Here is a 25670-nt window from a genome sequence, read left to right as displayed (position 1 = left end):
CAGCCTGGTGTGTGTATTTGGACCACATACGCCTTTGAGAGACCCCTTGTACACACAGAGCTCTGCCTCCACGGCCCCGGCTGGCATGCGGGGGGGATGGCGGCTGCAAGGAACTGCCCAGGGTCCAAGCCGGACCCGCTGCCTCAGCTGCCCCTTGCCATAAAGGCTGCAGGCGGCGGGCAGCCGGGGGCTGCTCTATGGAGGCAACGCCGGCACGGGCAGGACAAGGCCGCGTCAGGCCCGGGACTCGGCAGCTGGGGCCTGAGGCCCGGCCTCCCCTTGGCTCGGCAGCGGGGCCAGCGCGGCCGCGGCGCTCCCGAGGCTATCCGGGGCGTGAGGGGGCACCGCCGCGGTGCGAGCGCAGCTGCCACGCAGAGCCCGGCGCCCGGGCACCGGCCCCGGCCCCACCGCCGGGCACTGGGCGCGGCTGCGCCGATGGGGGCGGGCGGTGCCACGGCGCGTGCGCGGCGGCGGGAGGGGCCTGACGGGCCGCGCGGGAGCCCCGTGGTGGCGGTACCGCTCCGGCGGCCGCTCCGGCGGCCATGTCCGAGGCGTATCACCCTGTGGGCCCCGGGCTGGGCCTGGAGGAGAACTTCCTGTCGCTGGACGATATCCTCATGTCGCAGGAGAAGCTGCCGGGCCGCGCCGAGAGCGCCCTGCCGCGCCTGGCCTTCGCGCTGGGCCAGGGGGCCGGCACCGGCGACTCCATCCCGGAGGTACCCGGCGGGGCGGGGCGGGGCGGGGGGAACGACTACAGCTCCCGGCAGCCGCCGCGCGGGGCGGGCCGGGCCGGGCCGGGCAGCGAGGCGGGGGGCGCTGGGAGCTGTAGGCGCCCGCCCCGGGCCTGGGCAGCCCCTGGCGGCGGCGGCTGCTCCCGGGCGGGCCCGGGGACTCGCTGCCGCGCCGCCGCCCGGGCCCCGGCGGCCCTCCTTTGGTTTGGAGTCGCTGCAAGGGAATTTATGCTTCTAGCTACTTTTTTTTTAAAGTTATTTTTACTTTTATTGTATGGATTTTGCATTGGTTTTTTTCCTGGTGTTTAATAATCTGGCGATTATTAGATTGTACAACAGCAGTAAAAAAAAAAGCCACTTTCAGAGTCTTGCAGTAATAATTAACGCCTCTAAAGTGTGTCTCGTTTATATTACAATTACAGTGAACTGTCCGGAAAACAAACCCAGGGAGGGTGGGGAGTCTCCTCCTCTGGAGATATTCAAACACGCCTGGACACGACCCTGTGCAACGTGCTCTGGGTGACCCTGCTTGGGCAGGGGCTGGGCTGGATGATCTCCAGAGGGTCCTTCCAACCCCAACCAGTCTGGGGTTCTGTTTTTGTAATACTTAATCTTCATTAATTAAGTTCACTGTCTGTCTTTGGGGTTGCTTTGGGTGTATTTTCATGACGTTGAAAATAACATGGCGTTTGATTTTTTTTTTTTTCTTATTCATGCAGCAATCAAAGCTGGAAATACCTCTGTGGCTTGCTAAAGGTCTACATGACAGCAAAAGAAGAATCATTTCTGTGGAACTGCCAAAGATTTACAAGGAAGCCTGGAGGACAGTATTCAGCGCTGATGCCAATGTGGTTGATCTGCATAAAATGGGGCCGTACTACTATGGATTTGGCTCCCAGCTCCTGAATTTTGATAATCCAGAGAATCCTGAGATAGCTCAGACTATCCTGCAGGCAAGTATCTGAACTAAGTCTTGAAATTTGATTTTATGTTTTTCCATCTTCCTCTTGTTCCCAGCTGCTCAGCAGTCTTCAGGAAAAATACTCTGGTTTAATCCATATGACTTCTGGATTGAATATGGATTTCTAGATCAAGCTGTAGGATGACCCTTTTGGCAACTGCACAGTCTAGTGGTGGAAGCCTCAAGTAGGCATCCAGAGGTGTGATTTTAGCTTTGAGTTTCCACACTGTAGATATGGTATTTCATAAAATCCTGTAAAACAGGACTAGAGGAGACATAAGATTATTTAATCATGCCCGTGCTGCCAGGCAGAATTAATTCACCCTCTGTTATTTCTATTTTTCTATCCTGTTTTTAAAGCTCTGTAATGATGAGACTTCACACTGCTCTGGGCAATCTGTTTCAGTGCATCGCCATCCTAATCCCAGAAGGTTTCCTCTAATGTCTAAACTAAAGCTCCTTTGCAGCGATACAAGCTCCGTTCTGTTTGTCTCCTACAAAGTAAACACTGAGGACAGATTATTCTCTTCCTTCCTGCAACAGTCCCAATTCATTTGGTATCTCTTTGTGGGTCATGCCTTCTCACCTCTGACTGTCCTTATTGTGCACTGCTGGTATCTTTCCAGTTGATCTGCATCCACCGTGACGTGCAGTGCCCTGAACAGCGTACAGTCTCCTCCGGACTTGTGCTGAGGAAAACAAAAAGGATTTGTGAATTTTGTAGGCCATGTTTGCTCATTGTGGTACAGCATCTTGTTTGTCACGATAAAGTGACGTTGCTATGCATTCGGTTTGCAGTCCACGGTAAGATGGTACAGATTGCATATGCAGACAGTTGTTCCTGTGGTTGTGCAGTTCCCTGCTTCTGCCTTAGTGTAAAACCTTACGTTAGTCCCAGCTGAATTACATCCTATTGTTTTGACACCATCTTTCTAATTTGTCAGGATCATTATGAATTAAGAGTCCTGCTCCCCAACATGCTTGTAGTCATCCCTTCTCCTGCATGTTGTTTGCTAATTTAATAAGCATAACTTCTGTTCCTGCAGTAAGCCTATTAATTAATATATCGAAGAGTACTCTGTTCCACACAGACCCCTGTTGAACTCCACTCGCTATGTTCTTCCCTCCTGACGGGAGCTATGGATAATTGTCTTTACCGACCACCTCTGGGGGGTTTAGCTAAATCTTGCAAGGATGCCCCACGGCAGGTACCTCTCTGCTGCTTTTCCTCCCGTTGTAAGGCCTGGCATCCTGCCATGACTGGAAACTAGGCTGGGCTCTCAAAGTTTGTTCTTGGCAAGTCCATGTTGGCTGTTACTCTCCTCTGTGTTTTCTTGCAGAAGTTTATGTATAGTTTATTTGTTCCAGTATGTTTCCAGGAATTGATACTGATGGATTTATAATTCCCTGGCTCTTCCTTCCTCTCTATCCATCTCCTCTTTCTCTTTTAAAAGATAGATACCATCTTTGCCAGTTTCTGGCCTTCTGTGCTCCTTGAGCTTTTAAAGGTAACCACTAACAGCTCTGAGGTTTCCTCAGCCAGCTCTCTAAGTAGTCTGGGATGATTGCTATTGGCTTTTTCCTTTATTCTTGAAATGAAGGCTGGTGCAGAGAGGCTTTAAAGCACTGCTGCTTTCAGTTGTCCACTGAAAGCTTGCTCTCTGCATTGAGGAGGTGACCACCCCTTTCCTTGTCTTTTCTCTTTCTGCTAATGGACATGGTAGGAAAAAAGCCACACACTAGCATGTATCACTTGTTGACAGAAAAATCAAAGCATGCAAGGTATGCTTTCTCTTTATTAAAAGCAAACAAGAGGGGAGTTGTGCTGACTTAAAAAAAAACAAAACAAAACACCAAAAAACCCTCTCCCAAATATTCAGGAACTATAAATGTGAAGTGTAACTATTTGGTGACAAAGCCAAAATGAGAGTTATTAATTTATAATATATTTATTCTATAAATAAATCTCTAAAATACTACAGTTCTGATGATTCTAAAACCAGCTCCTGAAATAACAAAGCACAGCTTTCAAAGAGTTTTGACCCCCTTTTTTTTTTTTTTATTCCCAAAAGCAAAGATAAGGAGGGAAATAAAAATCCTTGAATATGTCTTGTTGCGTAGCTTTTTAAAATGTTATTTATTAGTTGTAGTTTTGCGGGGTTTTATTTTTTTCACAGTTAAGTGTTTTCTCAGCATCCTGAATGAAACAGTGGCGCCTTGGCGTAACTTCCAGGCCGTTCACACGTTGCAGCTTGTACGTTCCTACAGCAGCTGCTGTGGCATGACGTTCATTCCACCCCATCTAAAGCAACAACTGCTTGTGAAGGGAGGTGGAATAGATCGTAATTGTGTTATACCCTGTGGTCTGCTCAAGCCTGTCGTTAGGAAGCAGCCAAAATCAAATTCCGTGCTTGCTTCCCACCCAGTAAGCGTGTCAGGCACTTGCTTTCCCAGCTCAGGCAGGAAATGGTTTGTCTTTATATCCAAGGTTAGTAAGTTCTGCGCTGTTTGCAGACCCTGGACCAGTTGTGAACTAGAGCCTGTACCTTTGGCTTTTCAGTCTTGAAAGCGCAGGCCTCTAGCAGTAGAGCTGAAGAAGCCTCTGCGTTACCTGTCAGTAATTCTGTTATCTTCTTTAGACGTTTATCAGCCGTTTTCGTCGGATCATGGACTCCTCTCAGAACGCCTACAACGAAGACACATCAGCGCTGGTGGCTCGGCTGGATGAACTAGAGCGAGCCTTATTTCAGGCTGGCCAGAAAGCGCTGAATGACTTCCAGTGCTGGGAAAAGGGACAGGCTTCTCAAATCACAGCTTCCAGTCTGGTCCAGAATTATGGGAAAAGAAAGTTCACAGATATGGATGCTTAAAAGCCTGAAGAACATGCAGCTACAGTGGGAGACACCGAGAGATTTGCAGTTGTCTGTCACAGAAGAGAAGGATGAATCAGCTTTGGGGAAGGACAGGCTCCCTGTCCATTAATGGGAATTCTTTGCTGTAACATCTTCAGGTTAGACTAGTACAAATTTTAAAGGCAGATGGCAAAGGTATAAAAAATAGATTGGATCACATCGCTGGATAGCTTTACAGCTTACTCATACCACCCCTGAGGATTTGCAGTGAAAGTGTTTGCTAGGTGGCTGAAAGGGTATGAGAGGATTTTCTAAAAGGGTAGTTAATATTTATTATTCTTTATCTTTCAAATTGATATTTACAATACTGGATCTGTTTGGGAAAAAAGTGTAATTCTATGTATTTCATCTTGCCTTTCCCGTTCCAACCTCCTGGGAACAGCTGTTTCCAGGTTCTCTGTTCTTTGGAGAGCCCCAATGATGTGGAAAAAAATGTGGTAGAAACCGCATTGAATTTTTCCCATTTCTTATCCACTGAGGTGGAGCAGGGACTCTTTGTGAGGTAGGAATGTTCTTCTCCTGAGTATTGTACACAGTGTTAGTGCCCCCGAGAAAAATACCTCCTCTAACCCGTGTAGCAAGTGAAGTTGCTGGGCAGGTCTCATGTGCCTGCCTCATCCTCTCTCTCCCTTTCAGCCCTTGTGGGATTGATGCTGCACAGGGTGGAGAATGTTCTCATTTGAGGGGAGTGGCTTTTGCGATGGGTGGGTGTCCTCCGCTCGTTTTATAGAGGAGGCAACAGAAGGCAGCAAAGTTAGTCCAGACTGGATCAGAAGCAGCAACTTCAATGGAAACTCTCCCCCATTATCAACCTCTGAGCCATCTGTTTTCCCAGGAGAAATTCTTCTGGTTACTAAATTTGGTTAATAGAAGGCACAGAGCAAATGAACTGAGTTTCCTTCCTTCTGATCCATCTAAATGATCCTAGCAAAATGATCCTAGTAAACGTCATTCTTGCCAGCAGGAGTGACTGGAGTGGGACTTGCTAACCAGCACAGTGGTTATCACCCCATGTGGCTGCCCTTAAGCCTAGATTATCTGAAGTCCCATTGGACTGGGGACAGAGAACAGATGGATATCTCTGTAGACGTAGTTCCCACAGTCATCAGGATGGTCATCCTTTGGAAGCAGGTGTTAGATATCTTATGGGTGCTTCTAAGCATCTGTAGAAGGTGGACCTTGCGGAGTACCTAAGTGGAGGAGCGAGATCGTAGCGATACTGAGCACTTCCTCTTCTGTGGCAGTCACTGGGAGGTGACAGCAAGATACAAATCTTGGAGGAGTTGTTACTGGACTTGCAGATGCACCTGGGTATCGGATACTTCAGACTGGAAACCTCAAGTACAAAGGGTGCGTGGCCATTCCTTGGGCAGAGAAGTGAAAGCTCTGCCTCTGGAGGCGGTGAGAGGGGACAGCGTGCTGGCTTCACAAGCACCTTGGTGTTTCTGCCTCAGCTGCACAGGGCCAGCTGTCCTGCCACAGGAGACTAATTGGAAGCTGCCTGATGAAGTATTTCAAGTATGTGCAAGATCAAATGCTGCTGCACTTAATGACTTAATGGCACATAATCGCCTGTGCATTTTCATGAAGCTTTTGTCTCTTGCCGATTTCCGGATTTTTACGTTGAATAAATATTTTGTAAGGGGACGCTTGTAATGTGAAATGTCTCTGTTAATTGCCCTGCAGCAGAAAAAATAGTCCTAGATCAGGAAGTGCAGGTCTCTACAGAACTGTGGCCATAATAGATAACACAGTCCTGCTTGTATCATTCCTCTTCTCTTACAGGTACCGCGGTTGGGAGCTACATTCGTGCAGTTGTGAGAGCATAGAAGTAGTTCCTGTCTGACTTAGCCCACGTGGGTAATAGCTGTTTGCTCAAGTCATAGGAGAGACACTGACCAGTCAATAAGCTGTTGATTTTAATAAATTGCATTTTTAGGAAACACAAGATGGATGGAGTTGATTCTGTGTTACCTCGACTTTGTTGTAGAGTCCTGGGTAGAAGGTGGAAGCTGGCTGTCTCTGTGTTCGTACCCTGCTGCTCCAAGCACTGTAGCACGTCAAAGCTGTGTTCAGCGCTTCAGCTGCAATGGAAGCAAGTTCAAGGCCATCTGAGATGAGAGCAACCTGGTCTAGTGGAAGGTGTCCCTGCCCGTGGCAGGGGGGGTGGAACTAGATGGTCTTTGAGGTCCTTTCCAACCCAAACCATTCTATGAATCTATGAAATGGAAGGATTATTTTAATGAGATGGTGGCTTTGAGATCTATAACCAAAATCACTAGTTCATCAGTTTTGGGACTGGTTTTGGTGACTATTCAAACTCATTTTCCTACATTTGTGACAACGTTTTTCTTCTCTACTGCTGAAAGCAAAATCCAAGCAGGCTGTTGCTCATTTGCCAACATTTTGTGCAGCTGCTTTCAGAGTGGGGAGAAAAAAATCCCTGAAGTAGTCTTTAATGTCACTGGCTTTTTGGAAGCAGGCGATGTCACTTTTAGTAACCCTGAGTATTTGGGAATAAACACCAGTAAGACCCTTAAAAAATCTGATCCTGTAATTTTAAATGACAGTATTTGGTTAGTAGATTTGATATTTTGTTGGCTTTTTTGTTGTTTTGTTTGTTTGTTTTTTCCTTGCTGGCTGGAATGCTTTTCTGTCCAGCAATACAACAAAAGAGTGCTCTGTACTTTTTGTGAACACAGACTGTCCTTTATGATTGCACTGCAGCAAGCTGTAAGGTAGAGGAGTTTGAACTTGTGTATTTTCAGAATGGCACAATAAATCCTCGTTATAGAACTGTACAAAAGAGGCCTGAAAAGGACTTTTTAAGTGTCATTTCTCCCTGTGTCCCTCAGCTTTTAAACTGGAGGGCTGCTGATGTTTATGAGAAAGCAGTCCATAGCCACATTATACAGTATTGCCATAATGGTTTTCATTGCAATCCAATAAAAAACAGGCAAAATTTGAGATGCTGATTAGTTATGTGTTCACATAAGAATATATGTTTGGGTTTTAATGGCCTGTTTTTGAAAAGAGGTATGAGCTGACCTCATCCAGTCCTTCCCTTAAAGCGAGGAGTTGGACTTGATGGTGGTGGAGTCACCATCTCTGGATGTGTTTAAGAAAAGACTGGACATGGCACTTAGTGCCCTGGTCTAGTTGACATGGTGGTGTCAGGGCAATGGTTGGACTTGATGGTCCCAGAGGGCTCTTCCAACCTGGTTGATTCTGTGATTCTGTGATCTTTATAGGTCCCTTCCAGCTTCACATGTTCTATGATTAGCCCTGTCTAGCCCATCTCAGGAGGTGTTTGTCCAGCCAGGTCGTTAGAAGCCCTGGTTTCATCATTTCACATGAGTGAGTAATGGGGGAAGGCCATGCACACTTCCATCTTAGGTCTGATGGTTTTGCTTTGCAAGACTGGCTTTGGGAGCTGAGCTCTAGTGAGTGTAACGTGCTGGTCTGTGTTTTGTGGTGGTGAGGCAATGTGATTCAAGTCTGGGGTGGGCGGATGCTCCTTTTGAAAGAAGCTGTGCCAGTTCGGGTTTCCCTTAAAGGGTCTCCTGGGTGAAGACCGTCTGAATACTTGCCCTGAGTTGTATGTTCTACTGCAGCGTTGCTGCCTGAGAGCTGCTTCTTACATGTAGGCCCAGGGGTCTTTTGGGTGTGGGAACAACCTGATGGGCTTTGTTCTGAAGCTAAACCTGGCGTGGTGTCAGCAGGACTGTGGGGATGGTGTGAACCTGTTCATGTCATGCACACATTGCTATGGAGAGGATGCCAACCTACTGTGGCTGGGCTGGAGCTGAACATACATGTTACCAGTGTATTGAGTTTTTATCTAGTTTCTTGTGTCCTCTGACCTTATGTGCACAAATCAATCTGATCTCTTCAGCACTAAGATAATTCCATAGTGAATCAGGGTTAATGAAGCTGGAAGCTTCACATTGCGCTCTCTGTTCAAACAATATTATCATCTCGGCCTACATTAGATACACAGTTGGGTTGGAGCTTTATACCCTGCTGGTGTTACCATAGAACCACAGGCTGGTTTGGGTTGGAAGGGACCTTAAAGCCCATCCAGTCCCAACCCCCTGCCACGGGCAGGGACACCTTCCACCAGACCAGGTTGCTCCAAGCCCCATCCAACCTGGCCTTGAACACTGCCAGGGAGGGGGCAGCCACAGCTTCTCTGGGCAACCTGGGCCAGTGTCTCACCACCCTCACAGCAAAGAATTTCTTCCTCAGATCTACTCTAAAACTGCCCTCTTTCACTCTAAAACCATTCCCCCTCGTCCTATCACTCCATGCCCTTGTCAAAAGCCCCTCTCCAGCTTTCCTGTAGCCCCTTCAGGCACTGGAAGGTGCTAGAAGGTCTCCCCGGAGCCTTCTCTTCTCCAGGCTGAACAGCCCCAGCTCTCTCAGCCTGTCTCCAGAGCAGAGGGGCTCCAGCCCTCTGAGCATCTTCGTGGCCTCCTCTGGACTCGCTCCAACAGCTCCGTGTCCTTCTGATGTTGGGGCCCCAGAGCTGGACGCAGCACTGCAGGGGGGGTCTCCCGAGAGCGGAGCAGAGGGGCAGAATCCCCTCCCTCGCCCTGCTGGCCACGCTGCTGGGGATGCAGCCCAGGACACGGGTGGCTTTCTGGGCTGCCAGCGCACGTTGCCAGCTCATGGTGAGCTTCTTGTCACCCATCACCCCCAAGTCCTTCTCCTCAGGGCTGTTTTCAGTGCAGTTTTAGAGACACTGTCTTGCTCCTTTTCTGCTGGAGTCTGCAGTAACCTCTGCTGCTGGCTGAAGTGCACGTGTTGGGTTTTCCCAGTAGTTCCTAGGGGGACTTTGCAATGAGCACAGGAAGGCTGTGGCCTGGGAGGGCCTGTGCATGCGCTGCTTGTCAGCAGCCAAGAGAGGGGGCACTGAGCTTAAGACATTGTTTTTGTGCAGGTCCTACCGTAACTGCTTTATGTTGTAGGTAGTGAGAACCCTGTTTGGCCTGTGAGATCAAACTAGGTGTCTAAGAGACTCTGTTGCATCTGCCAGGTGAAAACACAAGTCAAGTGAGATTCAGAGTGGGGTTTAGGTTGTGCTACCTTGTCCTAGATTTGAGCATACAGGAAGAGTGGATGTCACGGTTGGCAGAGGCAACGAAAATGAAGTGTTACTGATTGCTGAGTAAGGAGGGAAGCGGTGAGAAAGCTGCCAAGAAAGAGTAGCAGAGGAAGAGATGGACTTGGCTGTGCCCCTTCAGTCGATGTGAGATGTGCTGAGCACGCAGCGTGCTGGGTACCACCTGAGCGGGTGTGGGACTTGCCTGGTGCTGGAGAAGTGAGGTTAGGATTGAGTGTTCGTGTGTGTGTGTTTAAAGGCTGGGATTCACGGAGATCAGAAAGGGAAGAGACCAGCAGGTCATCCACACTCTGCCAGCCTGAGCCCAGTGCTCAACACGTACCGTCCAGAAATCCAGAGCCCTTCTGCCAGGGTCATATTTGCCATCCTGCAGGGCCTGGCTGCGGTGGGTGGAGCTGTGGCTGTTCCTGTTTCTACAATATGTCCTCATGGATTTGTTGAGGGGACATTGGGACAACGAGAGACAGGGAGAAGATGTAAAGTTGCATCTGCCCTCTTCTCCCCACCACTTGTTGGAGGGAGCTCTCCTAGCTGCCAAGGAGCAAGAAAAGCAGCCTTGGAGAAGTTGCCACCCACAGAGGCCATGGAAGCATCTGGCCATGAGAGCAGTGTCCCTGGGAGGGCAGCCACAGGGAGTCAGGCAGGGGGTGGCAGCCACAGCGGTCCCTTTGGGTCTGCTTGGGCAGGAGATGGGAGGTGGGAAGAGAGGATGGGAAGCAGAGCAGGCAGGGGAGTATCTGGAGGCTCTCAGGAAGCAAGTCAGCATTCAGTGTCGTACTCCCTCGTTTGAAAGGGTCCTGAAGTGCCTCCACTTCCCACTGTAGACAGGAAATAAACTGCAGGACCACTTCCAGGCTGCGCATCACCACATGGTTTGTCTGAGACCAGGGACTGGGGTAAAGAGAGCTGGAGGTGTGTGAGGAGGTAGGGGAGAGAAGGAGGAGGCAGGAGCTGGAGAGGGAACCCAGGGAGTGAAAAAGAACCCAGAGGGGGCTTGGGACAAAGCTTGAAGACAAGAGGAAAGAGGAAGACAGTGAGCTTCCACCTCCCCCTGGCACATTTACATTGAGTATGCTTAATGGGTTTTGTTTCACAGAGGAAATTGCTCCTGGGAGCCTCTTCCCTGGGCACCGAGGGCTGGCCAGGCTTCCCAGCGCAGGTGCCAAGCTTGCTGGGAGCCCAGCAGAGCCAACCCCACGCCGCTGCTCCCGGGGAGCTGTGCGCAGGAGAGCAGAGCGGCAGGAAGAGCAGCACGGCCGCCGGAGCACTCCTCGGCTGTTGTGGAAAATTACATGGGGCGGCACAGCCCCAAAAAGCCAAGGCGTTTGTTCTGGTTTTCCAAACACTTCATTAATGTCATCGACAATACCAGCAGGTTCCCGAGATTAGCACGCTTCTATTTTGGAAGAGTTATTTCTCGTGGCAGGCTGCCAAGCAGTGCCAGCAGCCTTAGGATCCTTTCTGTCTGGATTGGCAGGACACGCTGTGGTCTTTTGCCTCTCGTTAGCCTCCGTGAAGCTGCAGCTCTTCGCCCTGCTCCCCCACATCTTGGGGGAAACATACCTTCTTCAGGTGTTCCAGCTAACCCTGTGGCAAGGCAGAAATCCCTCGTACTTTAGGACAGAAGCCGCTTTTCCTCTAGGTGCTGGGTCGCAGGCGCGGGCAGCACCTGGGCTGAGCAGGGTTTGGGGTGCGAGGAGCGTGTCGGGACGTAGATGAGGTTTGTGGAGTGCGGTGTGTCCCATCTCAGGGTGCTCTCGGGCTGTGCCTAGGTCTAGGTGCGGAGTTGCAGGCACGGCGTCGCGGGGGAACAGCGCGTCGCGCTGATGGAGCAGGTGAGGGATGTGCTGGCTCCGTGCGTGTTCCTGGGCAGGGTGTGCCCAGGATCCCGCTGTCAGGATGGGGCATCGCCGGAGTCATGGAGAAGGCAGCTGGCATTCCCTGGGGGAAGGGGAGGTTCTTCTGCTCATCAGCTCAGCCCCTTTGGAAACACAACCCTTGGGCCTGCTTCTCCCCAGCTCCAGCTGGAAGGTGTAGGAGCACAGCAGCACCCCAGGACCAAACCCGTTTCGTACTGGTATTCTAAGTGTGTCTTTAATGCCTGGTGGTGTGGTATCAGGGCTGTGCTTGATTCATGGCACTCAAATGCATTGCAGACTGCTCTTGCCCCTGTTTCAGCCTCAGGTTCTCATTGACAACTATGAATTAAAAGCCTTTTACTTTAAATTAGCATATGAAACAGAGCGGGGACCCCGAGGGTGAGGATTGCTTTAAAGCTTGGAAGCCTATGCTGGGATCCTGTAAGAACGGAGAAAAATAGCTTCACCGTCAGAAATCCCAGTTTGGCTGTAGAGGACCTTCAGAAACTGCAATCCCAAAGCCTGGCCCAGCCTTACCCCCTCCAGATTTCTCTGTGCCTAGAGGCGGGTGGTGGTATGGAGATGCCTCCTGAGGGTCCTGCTGTTCCATCTCTGTTGTGATGCTGTGATACAAAAAAAGTGGCAAAAAGCAAAGGGACGTTGCAAAAGCCCAACCTGCGCTTTCAGCTTGTGTGACTTAGAAGGCTGGGCCTGTCTCTAGCTGTCCTGTTGGTCCCTTGAGGGCCCTGGGTTCTCCCTAGGTAAAGCAGAAGCACGAGGAGGATTACGACAAACCCTCACAAACAGGAGGTTTTTGCTGGACATAAAAGGCAAATTTTTCCCTGACTTCAGACCGAGAAGCTGCCAAATGCGTAGGATGCAGCGTGGCTTTTTTTTTTTCAGGCGTTAGAGCAAAAGGGGAGCGAGGAGATGACCACACGGCAGCACAGTCACAGGACCACAGAATCAGAATCATAGAATGGTTTGGGTTGGAAGGGACCTTAAAGCCCACCCAGTCCCAACCCGCCTGCCACGGGCAGGGACACCTTCCACCAGACCAGGTTGCTCCAAGCCCCATCCAACCTGGCCTCGAACACTGCCAGGGAGGGGGCAGCCACAGCTTCTCTGGGCAACCTGGGCCAGGCTCTCACCACCCTCACAGCAAAGAATTTCTTCCTCACATCTCATCTCAATCTCCCCTCTGTCAGTTTAAAACCGTTCCCCCTCGTCCTGTCACTCCATGCCCTTGTCAAAAGCCCCTCTCCAGCTTTCCTGTAGCCCCTTCAGGCACTGGAAGGTGCTAGAAGGTCTCCCCGGAGCCTTCTCTTCTCCAGGCTGAACAGCCCCAGCTCTCTCAGCCTGTCTCCAGAGCAGAGGGGCTCCAGCCCTCTGAGCATCTTCGTGGCCTCCTCTGGACTCGCCCCAACAGCTCCGTGTTCTTCTGATGTTGGGGCCCCAGAGCTGGACGCAGCACTGCAGGGGGGGTCTCACGAGAGTGGAGCAGAGGGGCAGAATCCCCTCCCTCGCCCTGCTGGCCACGCTGCTGGGGATGCAGCCCAGGACACGGGTGGCTTTCTGGGCTGCCAGCGCACGTTGCCAGCTCATGGTGAGCTTCTCGTCACCCATCACCCCCAAGTCCTTCTCCTCAGGGCTGCTCTCCATCCATTCTCCGCCCAGCCTGTGTTTGTGCTTGGGATTGCCCCGACCCACGTGCAGGACCTTGCACTTGGCCTTGTTGAACTCCATGCAGTTCGCACAGGCCCATCTCTCCAGCCTGTCCAGGTCCTTCTGGATGGCAGTCCCGCAGCTGGGGGGCTCGGCAGCGATGTGCTTGGGAGGAAGCAGTAAAGCAGGTACAGAAATCGAGGCACCATCAAAACAACCCTCCAGTGTCCCCGTTTCTCTTGCTGTGGGACCGTCCTGTGCAGGGCAGATGTCTCTTGGTGGACAGGCTCCTGTCACAGCAATGATTTAAGATGAGTTTCTTGCCTTCTCCTCACTAACAAATACAAGATTTGCAGTTTGGGTTTTTAATTGACACCTGGGGGAGCGGGAGCTGATGGATCCTGCAGCCCCTTTCCTAAGCCCTTTCTGTGCCCATGGGTGGCTGAAGGGCCGCTTGCACTGCCAGGGGGCAGCTCTGTGGCTGGGGTCAGGGAGCAGAGGGCTCGTGGGCTTGCGGGGGGGGCCATGTACAGGCCCTGGCCATTGCTGACAGAACAACTGTTGGAGTCACACCCTTTGCAAAGGCTTTCAGAGAAGAGTCCCCCCTCGCTTGCGCTGGCGGAGACCGAAGAGCGCTGGTGGAGAGGAGCGGAGCCGAGCCAGGCACAGCCTGTGTTTCCCTGGGCAGGGCTCTACTCTCTTGTATTGCCCCTGCGAATCTGGACTGGCTCCAGTGAAACCAGTTACTCCAAGTTTGCACCAGATCAGCAGGGTTTATTGCAGTCGTGGTGGATTTACCAAGCCCTGCCTGGAGGCTGAGCTGGGATTTTTCCTTTCAGTTTGGGCTCTCGGGTGCACAAATGCAGCTCTGGCTGCCCGGCTCTGAGCCTGTCCCGTGCTGACGCGGGCAGAACGGGGTGAACAGACCATGGCCGGGCCTTGTCGCGGCCACGCTGCTCCCCTGATGAGCACTGCCCTGGCTTTACACCAGCATCATCCAGGTGAGACCCTCCCTGGGTGTGCAATGGCATTTAACGCCTCTGCAAAGGGATCCCACCAGAGCCCCTGAGCCCCGCTGAGTCCCGGCTGGCCGGGCTGTGCCCAGCACCCTGGGGCTTCAGCTGAGTCAGCAGGGCAGGATGGCACAGGGAAAGGAAAATCACTGCGAATCAGGCGTTGGGAACAGCATCTGCTTCATGGCAGAGACCGATTTAATCTCCTTAGCAATTGCCTTAATTGTAGAATCAGCAGGATGCTAATTAATTGAGAGGCACTCAACGACAGACATTGAGATCCCTCCTGGCTTTAAGTGGAACCCTTTTGGGTTTGGCAGTTGTAGCTGGCTGCTCTCCCAACAAGCGGGTCTGCCTTGGGGCTGAAGCCCTGCGCAGGGTGTCTCGGTGCTGGCTGCCCAGCAGCTGCCCATCCCTCCCTGCTGGCTCTGGCTGGGGCTGGGGTGTCCACCCACCACTGAGGTGATGCCACGTTTGTGCGCTGCCACGGAACCACCCGCATCGCCCTCCTGCTCCTGGCTCTTGTCTGACAAAGCCAGCAGACAGGGGTGGCAGTGACCCACCAGACCCCTCACCCTGCCTCTCCCCAGCCCCTCTGGTCTGAAGCTGGCCCCTCACCTCCACCCTGAAAGCCCACAAGCTGATTAAGCCCAGCATGTTCATAGAATCATAGAATCACAGAATGGTTTGGGTTGGAAGGGACCTTAAAGCCCATCCAGTCCCAACCCCCTACCACGGGCAGGGACACCTTCCCCCAGACCAGGTTGCTCCAAGCCCCATCCAACCTGGCCTTGAACACTGCCAGGGAGGGGGCAGCCACAGCTTCTCTGGGCAGCCTGGGCCAGGGTCTCACCACCCTCACAGCAAAGAATTTCTTCCTCACATCTCATCTCCATCTCCCCTCTTTCAGTCTAAAACCGTTCCCCCTCATCCTATCACTCCATGCCCTTGTCAAAAGCCCCTCTCCAGCCTCCAATGTTAATTGGCTGCGACAGCTCATTTTGTTATCTTGCATTTAGTTATTGATGGGTGCGTGTGACTGGATTCACAGTGAAGGTCAGTGACAGAGCCCCTTGTTTGGTCCAGCCCAGGACGTGGGATGGGGCTCCAGAAGCTCTGCCAGGACCAGCTGTAACCAGTGGTATGGTCACACAGCCAGCAGCAACACCATCGAGGATGATTTTACCCCAGGGATGTGCAGCACCCTGCTGCAGGAGGGACCTGGAGGCTGGAAGAGAAGTGGGTTTGAATGGGTATTTGGCACCCACTGGTGAAAACCACTCTTTCCAGGACTGTTTGACACAAGGATTGGATTTAAAGCCCTCGAGCTGGGAAGATGCGCAGGCCAGCACAGCACCTGATATCCAGCCCTCCCCAAACTAGTTTAGTGACTTCATCTTAGTTTTGGCCTGTGCTTCTCCTATAAAGGACAGGGCTAAAAAGGGAGGGACAGGATGAGCGGGCAGGGAGGTGTGTGCTGCATGGCTGGGTTGGTGCTCCCACACATGGCTCCCAGCAGTGCTCCTGGTGCCAGGTGGGTTCCAGGCTGCTCTTAACGGGAAGCTGCTGAAATTCAGTGCCTCCAGCTTGGGCAGGCATGGTAGGGGCTGGAGGGGCAGCAGGCTGGCCACCCGGAGGGGCTGGACCGGCAGGCAGGCAGGCAGGCTGGTGGCTGTGTGCAGGGCAGGGGGACATGTTCAACTCCCCACCGTTACCTGAGTGCCTGCATTTTCGTCCTGGCTAAAAGTTGGGTGCCTTGAGAAAAGGACTCTATAAATGTTGGCTCCTACTTTCCATCATTGGTGGGTCAGGGTGTCCTCAAGTCCTCCCATCTCCAGACAGGCACAGGGAGTTTGATGGAGGCTCTCTGGAGAGGAGCAGTTGCTGAGTGAAGAGGCAATGAGGGATAGTGAGGACACGTTGGTAGGTTTTGGTTAAAAGCTCCAAAATCCTGGCTGGGGGCACTCAAACATACTGAATGTGCCTTTCCAAGGAGGTGGAGAGCTGAGAGAGGAAGGTTTATGGTCCTCCAGCGAGCCACGAGCCGTGGGAGGAAGGGCTGAAGACCTGCCTCTGTGGTAGAGAGTGTTGTGTTGCAAAGGGGGATGCTAAGAGTTAACCTGCTGTCCTGGGACAGCGTGTGACGGTGCCTTTGGCAAAGCCCTCTGCCTCTGTCCCCAGCATCTGCCAGGTCCGTGGCTCAAATGCAGCACAACCAGAGAGTGCATTAGCGAGAAGCGGGATTAAATCATTAGGATCGATGGATCCCCCCCAGAGCTAGAGGTATTGATCATCTGCGGGCCAAGGAGAAGGTCAAGGGCAGAGCTGGTGGGGCGCAGGCAAGGGGAGCTGGGTACTTGGCTGCTCCTGTGATGGCTTTTGGGATGAGTGAGGAGGACAGGCTGCGGGTGGCTGCTCGGACCCCTCCAGATGCCTTCTCCTGCCTGGGAGAGGACTGGCTGTGCTGGAGTCCTTCCTGCCTGTGCTGCTGTGCCCCGCTGTGTCCCCGTCCTGGGCCAGGCACCCTGGCAGGGCAGCTGATGCCTGGAAAACCCCAGGTGTGTTCCCTGTGCTCCAGGCTCCTCTTCCCATGACTGGGACCCTAGGGAGCCCCCCGCCCTTGGGGCAGAGCTGGCTTCGCTCCTGCCAGCCTCCCCCACCCGAGCACAGGGAGTTCACTCCCCGGCTGGTTTTGTCCAAGGCTTTGCTGTCCCTCCTGTGTGACAGCCCCTCCTCGGCTCTGGCTCTGCCACCCACCCAGGAGCCTGGGCCAAGGCCCCAGCCTGGCTCCATCCTGGATGCGCTGACGAGATCCTGGGTGTTTGGGCAGCGCAGACAGAGCAGGCTTGGCTCTCCTGGATCAGTCTCTGCCTGCACAAGCAGAGGAGCGTCAAAGCCACCCGGGGCTGCTGTGGCCATCTGTGAGACCCCCTTAGAGCCAAAGCCCTGGGGACATCTGTATCGGGCCAGGCTTAGGTTTGAGATAGAGCAGCTTGTTTTCATGGGCAGCCTGCTGACATGTCCACTGCAGGCGATGGGCATCTGCCACCTTCCAGGGAGAGGTGGTGGGTCCCATCCCACCAGGGCTCCCTGCAGTTTGAGCACAGAGGGGAGAACCCAGGTCCAGCCTTGTGCAGGGATCAGCAGCACCTTGTTGTCTCAGCGGGAGGGTGGCCGGGCTCACCTGAGCTTGCTTCTTATCTTTCTGATATTAGAAGCCAAACATAATCTGCTTTAAAAATTCTGCCCTGCCAGGCCGAGGGCCTCCGGGAAAGTGGTCTGAGTTTCGAGACCCAAGTGCCCTCAGCTGCTGGCACGTCCTGGTCTCACCATGAGGTGACCTTGGCATGTGCTCACGAGGCTCCCTGGTACCCAGGCAGGAGTGGGACCTACTCCCCACCTCCTGGCCGAGCTGCACCCAACCGTCCAGCAGAGGTGCAGCCCGTGCACGCCTGGCCCCTGTGTCCCCAAACGCTGTTGGTGGCGACTGGGGAACTGTGGAAACTCTGACAACGATTGAGTCTTCCCACTCCATCACCCTCCCCTTAAAGCGTCGCGGCAGTGCACAGCCAGAGAAGCCAGCCCTTGGAAATGGCATTATCCTGCTCTCCAGGGGAAGGTAAGAGTGGGCAACATCGCTCCGTCACGATGGGTGCTGCGTAATTGAAAATGCTGATTAATGAGGATGTGCCAGGCTCTGGCCTCCGAGGAGAGAGACCCTGCTGTCCCTGCTCTGTCTCACGCCTATCGACTCGCTAAACGCGTCTGCACACATGCAGGCACTCTGAACAGCTCAGCTCCGCTCTGCTGACAGGTATTTATTTAAAGCCTGGCTTGGCTCTGAGCAGGGGCTGCCTCAGAAGCGTCTGGGAGGAGGCAGGGAGGGATGGAGGGGGCGGCTCGGGAGAGAGGGGCAGGAGGTTGGCTTGTGGGCCCGAAGGCCTTGGCAGCCCAGCGAGTCACGGAGGGGCTGCAGGTGGGCTCTGCAGGCGAGGGCCTGGGAAATAGCACCTCCAAAAGAGGGCTTTTGTGGTAGGACAACCCATTCCTGCAGCCATCTGTCTTTCCTGGTGCCTCTCTATGTGTTTCGAGGCATCTCTTGTCCAAAGCAACACGTTTGCTGGTGCTAAGACATTAAGCATCCTTCATTTTGCACCTTTGCTTTGGGTGCCTTTCCCTGTCTGTCCCTGGTGCAGCTCCGAGGGGCGCTGGGGGGCTGCACACCACAGTGGGGGTGGAGGTTGCACCCACTTTGGTGCCTGCAAAACCCGAGGGAGGTGAGTGAACCCTTCCGCGGTTCACTGATGTATTTTCATCAAGGTTCTAGTGCTCCTGGAGGTGGTTTGAGACTTTGAGGTGGAGACTCTTGGATGCTCAGCTCTCTTCGGCTGCAACAGGCTGCCCGGAGCCCGGAGCAGCAGAGGGGTCCCTGCAGCACCCATGGCTTCAGCCTCCTCTCTGCTCCTCCTGGGACAAGCCGTTCCCGGGGCAGTCAAGGGGATGTTTGTATCCACACTACTTGCCGGATGCACCTGATCCCCCCTGCTCTGGAAAGCCACGCGCTGTCCCCTCTGCGTGGAGGCAGGAGTGCTCCCGAGGGACCCCCGCGTCCTCTGCCCGGCTCTGGAGCAGTGACAGCAAGCGCTGGAGCGATGCCGGGTCACATCGGCCCCGCTGGGCTGGAGCGGGAGGAGGAGGGCCTGCCTCTCCACCTTCTGCTCCCTTAGGAGCGGGGTATGTCCCTCTGGCTCTCCAGCCCCACCGAATGCAACGCCTGAGCTGAGCCGAGCAGCTTCATTGCGAGGAGCAGGGAGTTCAAGGCGGCACGGTGCCGCACGCTCAGCTCCGGGAGCAGGTACCTCCTCTGTAAATCACCTTTGCTCTGCCCTGCTTGGCCGATCAACGCAGCTGACGGAGCCAGACCTACAATTCCAGGCAGAGGTGCAGAGGCAGCCGGCAGCGTCCCCAGGGCTGCCTTGTCCCTGGCCCAAGGGTGCAGCTGAGCCAGGGGAATTTTTCTTGGCAGGTTGCTGGGCTTTTTTTTTTTTTCCCCTGGCTTTTGGACAAAATCCTCCCATTTCCCTGAGGCAGAGGGGCTGCGAGCACAGGGAGGAGCAGGAGCAGCCGTCCTGCAGAACTGGTGGGCGGCTCAGAGCAGCGAAACGGGGGGGACTCGGGGTCTGAATGAACAGAGGGACTTGAACGGGGCCCAGCCCTATTAAAGGAATGTAGGAGAACATCTCATTAGGGCAGAGCCCGCAGCCAGGATGGAAAATTACTGGTAGCCCAGTGTTGCGCGGGCCAGAGGCATCTGGGGGGGCTGGCGGCTTGCCAGCCCCAGCACATGCTTTGTGCCGTGGCGGAGGAGCAGACAGGGCACAGCACATCCCTGCCCTGCGCCAGGTCACGGAGGCAACGCTCCCTGTCCCCAGCTCGCGGGCTGCGTTGCAGGGAGAGGACGCTGAGGAGGATCATAGAATCACAGACTGGTTTGGGTTGGAAGGGACCTTAAAGCCCATCCAGTCCCAACCCCCTACCACGGGCAAGGACACCTTCCCCCAGACCAGGTTGCTCCAAGCCCCATCCAACCTGGCCTTGAACACTGCCAGGGAGGGGGCAGCCACAGCTTCTCTGGGCAACCTGGGCCAGGCTCTCACCACCCTCACAGCAAAGAATTTCTTCCTCAGATCTCATCTCCATCTCCCGTCTTTCAGTTTAAAACCGTTCCCCCTTGTCCTGTCACTCCATGCCCTTGTCAAAAGCCCCTCTCCAGCTTTCCTGTAGCCCCTTCAGGCACTGGAAGGTGCTAGAAGGTCTCCCTGCAGCCTTCTCTTCTCCAGGCTGAACAGCCCCAACTCTCTCAGCCTGTCTCCACAGCAGAGGGGCTCCAGCCCTCTGAGCATCTGCGTGGCCTCCTCTGGACTCGCTCCAACAGCTCCGTGTCCTTCTGATGTTGGGGGCTGATCCTTGGGGGGACAGGCCCATCCTGGGACCAATGTGGGGGCTCTGGGCAGAGTTTGAGGGGTCTCTTTTGAGGTGTTCAAGGTCTAATTGCCCTGCTGTCATTCTGGTCCAGATTATTTTGGAGCCAGCAAGCTGCGGATACAAGGCTGGGGCAGATCATGCTTGCCCTAGTGAGGGCAGGTAATGGGATGCAGGATGGGGCCCATCAGCACCAGCCGGTGCTCCAGCACCACTGCCTCAAGCCCAAGCCAGCCTGGTAGCCCCCTTGCTACAGCCATGGCTCCACAGCACGTGGTCCCATGCCCGTGGAGCAGTTCTGCCTGGCAGACGCCTCTGGCTCAGCACGAGCACATCCCTATGGCCACTGAGGTCACCTTCTCACTGCTTCGTGTGCACTGCTGGTTTCTGAGAGATGGCTCCTGGGCATTTGTGGAAATAGGCCTTTGGGATATAGCAGAATCACAGAATCAATCAGGTTGGAAGAGCCCTCTGGGATCATCGAGTCCAACCATTACCCTGACACCACCATGTCAACTAGACCATGGCACTAAGTGCCATGTCCAGTCTTTTCTTAAACCCCTCCAGAGATGGTGACTCCACCACCTCCCTGGGCAGCCCCTTCCAGTGTCTAATGACCGTTGCTGAGAAGAAATGCTTCCTAATGTCCAACCTGACCCTCCCCTGGCGAAGCTTGAGGCTGTGTCCTCTTGTCCTATCGCTAGTTTCCTGGGAGAAGAGGCCGACTCCCACTGCACTACAACCTCCCTTCAGGTAGTTGTAGACAGCACTAAGGTCACCTCTGAGCCTCCTCTTCTCCAGGCTAAACACCCCCAGCTCCCTCAGCCGTTCCTCGTAGGTCAGACCCTCCAGACCCTTCACCAGCTTGATCGCCCTCCTCGGGACTCCCTCCAACACCTCAACATCTTTCTTGAAGTGCGGGGCCCAGAACTGGACACAGGATTCATGTCTCACCATCCACCAATTCTCCTTATTTCTCCTCCTTTTGAACAGCTTGACTGAAACGGCCCATCAAAGGTCCAGGGCTGAGCGAGGCAGGGCCAGCAGCCGCATGCTCCAAACAACGTCTTTATTTAAGGGCAGCAATAAAAACATCACACTCGCGCACAACCGAGGCTAAATTTAGCCCTGACTCTTCTGCACATCGTCACTGGACTGCGTCACTGGTGCCTAATCCCCGTGAAACCCTTTGATACAGGCGCATCGAGCCCAGCCAACGCGGGCAGCCAGCACATCTGCCCCAGGCTGCTTCTTCTCCTGCCCCCCGATTAGCCCCGTGGGCGGCGCAGGATGAACCCTGGAGCTCGTGGCCGTGCGTCAAACCCTGCCCTGCCTCGGGGCTTGGATTCACACCTCTGCTCCCCTTGCTGGTCACCTCTACGGCCACTCTGCCCGGTGGTGGCTGCGTGCTCCATCCATCACCAGCTGTCCTTCACCGGACAGGTCCTTGTGGCACCACGAGCACTGGGTGCTGCTGTGGGAAGGGTGGCCAAGGGGTGCGGAGGTACCTGCAGCGGGGCTGGGGGTCCCAGCTCGCCTCTGCCAGGTCGAGACAGCACTGTGGTCCTTGCCACAGGAGCTTTGGGGAGGAACGGGGCTGGGCTGGAGCATTTTTGTTAGAGTTTTATGGCCTTTACCCTCTTGTTAATGAAAACTCTCCAGGTTTCTTCCAGAGATGGGGGAAATGACAGGTCCCAGGGCCTCGTGTCCTGCCACCTCCCCCCTGCCAGCAGCAGCATCGCTGGGGTCAGCAGTTCTGGCGTCCTCTGCCTCTCGGCTTGCAGGCGTGACCGCTGAGGCAGCTCCGATGCCGGGGATCCCGGCGGGGAGGGCAGCCCATCGCTCTCAGGCTGCTCTTGTTCACGAGAGGTGACTCTTGGAGAGGGAGGGGGGCCCTGAGCTTTCCCTGGAGTTTTGCTCTGCAGCCCCAGCAGCAGCCCCACCTCAGCTCCCCTTTCGCCATCCACCTGCCCCACTCTCCACCACAGCGCGCTGAGAGCAGAGCCTCCGTAAGGCTGCCCGTGGATAAAGCCTGGGAGCCTGGCAGCCCCTGCCCAGCTGCTTCCTGCCTCAGTTTCCCTACCAAAAAATCCCACGAGAAGATCTCCTGCATGGAAATACGTGAAACCTTCATGGGGATGTTTGCGGCTTGCAGTGGTGCTCGGTACAGAGAAAGAGTGTAAAACCCCATCCCCACCCCTGCGCATGACCCTGGGCTTCAGGGAGGGTCCACAGCCCCTGTCACCCCATGAAGTCAGCCAGACCCATCCTGGGGCCTTGGGAGCCACACCAGACAGCCGGGGTGGAGAGGTCCAGCTCCCAGCCAGGGGGGCTTAAAATAGCACCTCCTGCTGCCTGGCTCTGCCCCCTCTGCTCACCGGGGGGGGATGGAGGCTGACCGGGGACAAGGGGGATGGCACCCTGCGCCAGCCTGCAGCGGCAGGGCAGAGGCTCGGGTCTGGGGAGCGGCACCGTGCTCCTGGCAGCCTTTCCTCCGCCACTTCAGACCTGACTCACACCGCAGCACCCAACTTCTTCCCGTCCCGCTGCGGTGGATGCCCAGCACACTGTGGCACAGACGAGGTGGCTCCCAGGCTGCTCGGGCTTGGCAGGAGCCTGGCCAGGAGTCCCCATGCTGCTGGGGGATGGCTGGCTGCCAGCGCGTGTGGGGACCCCAGCCCTGAGCGGCGTGGGGGGACAGCTCACTGCGGGGGGTATTCAGAGCTTGGTTTGTCCCTTCAGACCCACTTGCTTTGGTGGATCGAGGTTTGGGGTGTCCATCACCACCCAACTGCTCTGATTGAGAGGTGTGGCAGCACAAAGAAGGAATGTGGCCCCAGCCCCGGGAGACCAGAGCAAAGCCCAGCTGGGAGAGACCAAGAGATTCAGCTGTGGCATGTGGATACCCCTCTCTGGGCAGGCCCTGGGCACTGGGGAACATCCCCCATGCTTGACATATTCCCCAACACAACCTCCCCTCTTTGGCACAAGGGGCAGGACATCCCTCAGACAGCTGCGGCCCAACTTCAACATCATCACCAACATCACTGGAGCGAGTCAAGGGGAGGTCACGGAGAGGCTCAGAGGGCTGGAGCCCCTCTGCTATGGAGACAGGCTGAGAGAGTTGGGGCTGTTCAGCCTGGAGAAGAGAAGGCTCCAGGGAGACCTTCTAGCACCTTCCAGTACCTGAAGGGGCTACAGGAAAGCTGGAGAGGGGCTTTTGACAAGGGCATGGAGTGACAGGATGAGGGGGAACGGTTTTAGACTGAAAGAGGGGAGATGGAGATGAGATGTGAGGAAGAAATTCTTTGCTGTGAGGGTGGTGAGAGCCTGGCCCAGGTTGCCCAGGGAAGCTGTGGCTGCCCCCTCCCTGGCAGTGTTCAAGGCCAGGTTGGATGGGGCTTGGAGCAACCTGGTCTGGTGGAAGGTGTCCCTGCCCGTGGCAGGGGGTTGGGACTGGATGAGCTTTAAGGTCCCTTCCAACCCAAACCAGTCTGTGATTCTGTGATCTCCGGGCAGAGGGCTCCTCAGGTCCTTGGGAAGTGAGGTGCCACAGCAGCACCTGGAAATGAGCAACGGGGGTGGGGGTTGACTAAATTCTGGGAGATGACACAAGTCTGCAAGCAGCATCTCCAAACCCTCAGCAAGGTCCTGGGGAGTCCCTGTCCAGGGCTGCGACCTCCCTGCTGCCATCTCTGGAGCCAGATCTCTGTTCAACTGCCTTAGTGTCGCATGGCTGAGCTAAAAGCATCGGGAAAGCCAAGTGGAAAATGCCACGTTGATCTGCATCAATGAAAAATAATGTGGAAAAATCCAGGCGGTGAAAATCCCTCCTTCCCTTTAATCACACAGTTCAGAGTGCGGAAGGGTCTGTGTGCAGGTGACTTCGGAACCCCTCCATGGGGTGACATCCCAGTCCCTCCAGCTCAGAGCATGGAGAGCTTGTGCTCTTCCCAAGCCTAATTAATTGTGCAATTATTTCAGCCACGTGGCCCTGCTCTTTTGGCAAGGTAGCCATCTAAAAGCTGCTGTTTGATAAAGTTGGTCTTCATGTGGAGAAGATAGATCCCCAGTATGAAAAATCGATTGTTCCCCTAGAAATCCCTGGCAATTGGAGGAGGAGGAGGTTTAAATTTGCACAATGTCAGGAAGGTCTGAATCTGACCCTATCTCATCCCTGAGCAGTTCAGAGGAAACCTCAGCTGGTGTTTGTAGGATGAGCTGCCTGTGGCTGCTCTCAAGGCACCCCATGGCCCAGGAGTGAAAGGGGCCATGAAGCACAGGGGTATGTTGGCCACTGCAGCTGGCCGAGGGGCGATGAGGCTGAGGTCTGGGATCTCGGGTTCAACCCAGGTGCTGAGAGCAGCCTGTTGGGCACATGCTGCCATCCTGGAAATGTAGGGTTGGGGGCAAACCTGGATCTCTGGATGACCCTGGTTCAACCCCCTTGAGATGCCAGCACTGCTCCCAAGGCCCATGGCTGGTGGTTACAGGAACTGCCAAGAAATCCCTTTCCAGAGCCAGCCTAAGTTTGCTGCCAGCTAGTCCCCAGGACCTCCAGAGCAGAGGTTGTCTCCAAGATCCCAGCACCCAAGTCCTGACCCTCTTGCATCATCTTAGAATCACAGACTGGTTTGGGTTGGAATGGACGTTAAAGCCCATCCAGTCCCAACTCCCCTGCCACGGGCAGGGACACCTTCCCCCAGACCAGGTTGCTCCAAGCCCCATCCAACCTGACTTTGAACACTGCCAGGGAGGGGGCAGCCACAGCTTCTCTGGGCAACCTGGGCCAGGGTCTCACCACCCTCACAGCAAAAAATTTCTTCTTCAGATCTCATCTCAATCTCCCCTCTTTCAGTTTAAAACTGTTCCCCCTCGTCTTGTCACTCCACACCCTTGTCAAAAGCCCCTCTCCAGCTTTCCTGTAGCCCCTTCAGGCACTGGAAGGTGCTAGAAGGTCTCCCCGGAGCCTTCTCTTCTCCAGGCTGAACAGCCCCAACTCTCTCAGCCTGTCTCCATAGCAGAGGGGCTCCAGCCCTCTGAGCATCTGCGTGGCCTCCTCTGGACTCACTCCAACAGCTCCGTGTCCTTCTGATGTTGGGGTCCCAGAGCTGGACGCAGCACTGCGGGGGGGGTCTCACGAGAGTGGAATAAAGGATGGGCTTGTGGGAATCAGTCCTTGCTCTAGGGGCAGGCCAGAGCTCACTGGACCAGCTTTCCCAATTCAGGACACAGCCTTGCTTTGCGCCCTGCCACCTTGGGAGTCCCTGGCCACTTTAGAAACCTGGGCACCGTTACAAGGTTGGTGGGCAAACCTCCAGAGACCACCTGGGCCCCTTGACCATAAGCATCCTATGCTCAGGGGAACCTGCACACCCATGCTCCAGAGGACCCCCAGGTCCCTTTGTCACCCTTATTCTTG

General features: G+C 54.6%; 1 protein-coding gene across 1 annotated transcript; it reads left to right on the top strand.

Annotated features, from left to right (window-relative positions):
- The first annotated feature begins 478 nt into the window (after positions 1-478).
- Positions 479-6552, top strand: GINS3 (GINS complex subunit 3). The gene is made up of 3 exons (XM_068411166.1): positions 479-716; positions 1451-1684; positions 4332-6552. The coding sequence occupies exons 1-3, from the start codon at positions 543-545 to the stop codon at positions 4560-4562; spliced, it is 639 nt and encodes a 212-aa protein (XP_068267267.1). The 5' UTR covers positions 479-542; the 3' UTR covers positions 4563-6552.
- Positions 6553-25670: the final 19118 nt, after the last annotated feature.

This window comes from Nyctibius grandis, chromosome 12 (assembly GCF_013368605.1).
Source record: "Nyctibius grandis isolate bNycGra1 chromosome 12, bNycGra1.pri, whole genome shotgun sequence".
NCBI lineage: Eukaryota > Metazoa > Chordata > Aves > Nyctibiiformes > Nyctibiidae > Nyctibius > Nyctibius grandis.
The sequence above is the reverse complement of the archived record's forward strand: the minus strand, read 5'-3'. Positions and strand labels throughout refer to the sequence as shown.

Excerpts from the sequence above, each read along its gene's own strand:
- GINS3 (XM_068411166.1), top strand. The coding sequence starts at position 543 with ATGTCCGAGGCGTATCACCCTGTGGGCCCCGGGCTGGGCCTGGAGGAG. Across the intron at positions 717-1,450 it reads CCGGCGACTCCATCCCGGAG|CAATCAAAGCTGGAAATACC; the intron begins GTACCCGGCGGG and ends TTATTCATGCAG. Across the intron at positions 1,685-4,331 it reads TAGCTCAGACTATCCTGCAG|ACGTTTATCAGCCGTTTTCG; the intron begins GCAAGTATCTGA and ends TATCTTCTTTAG.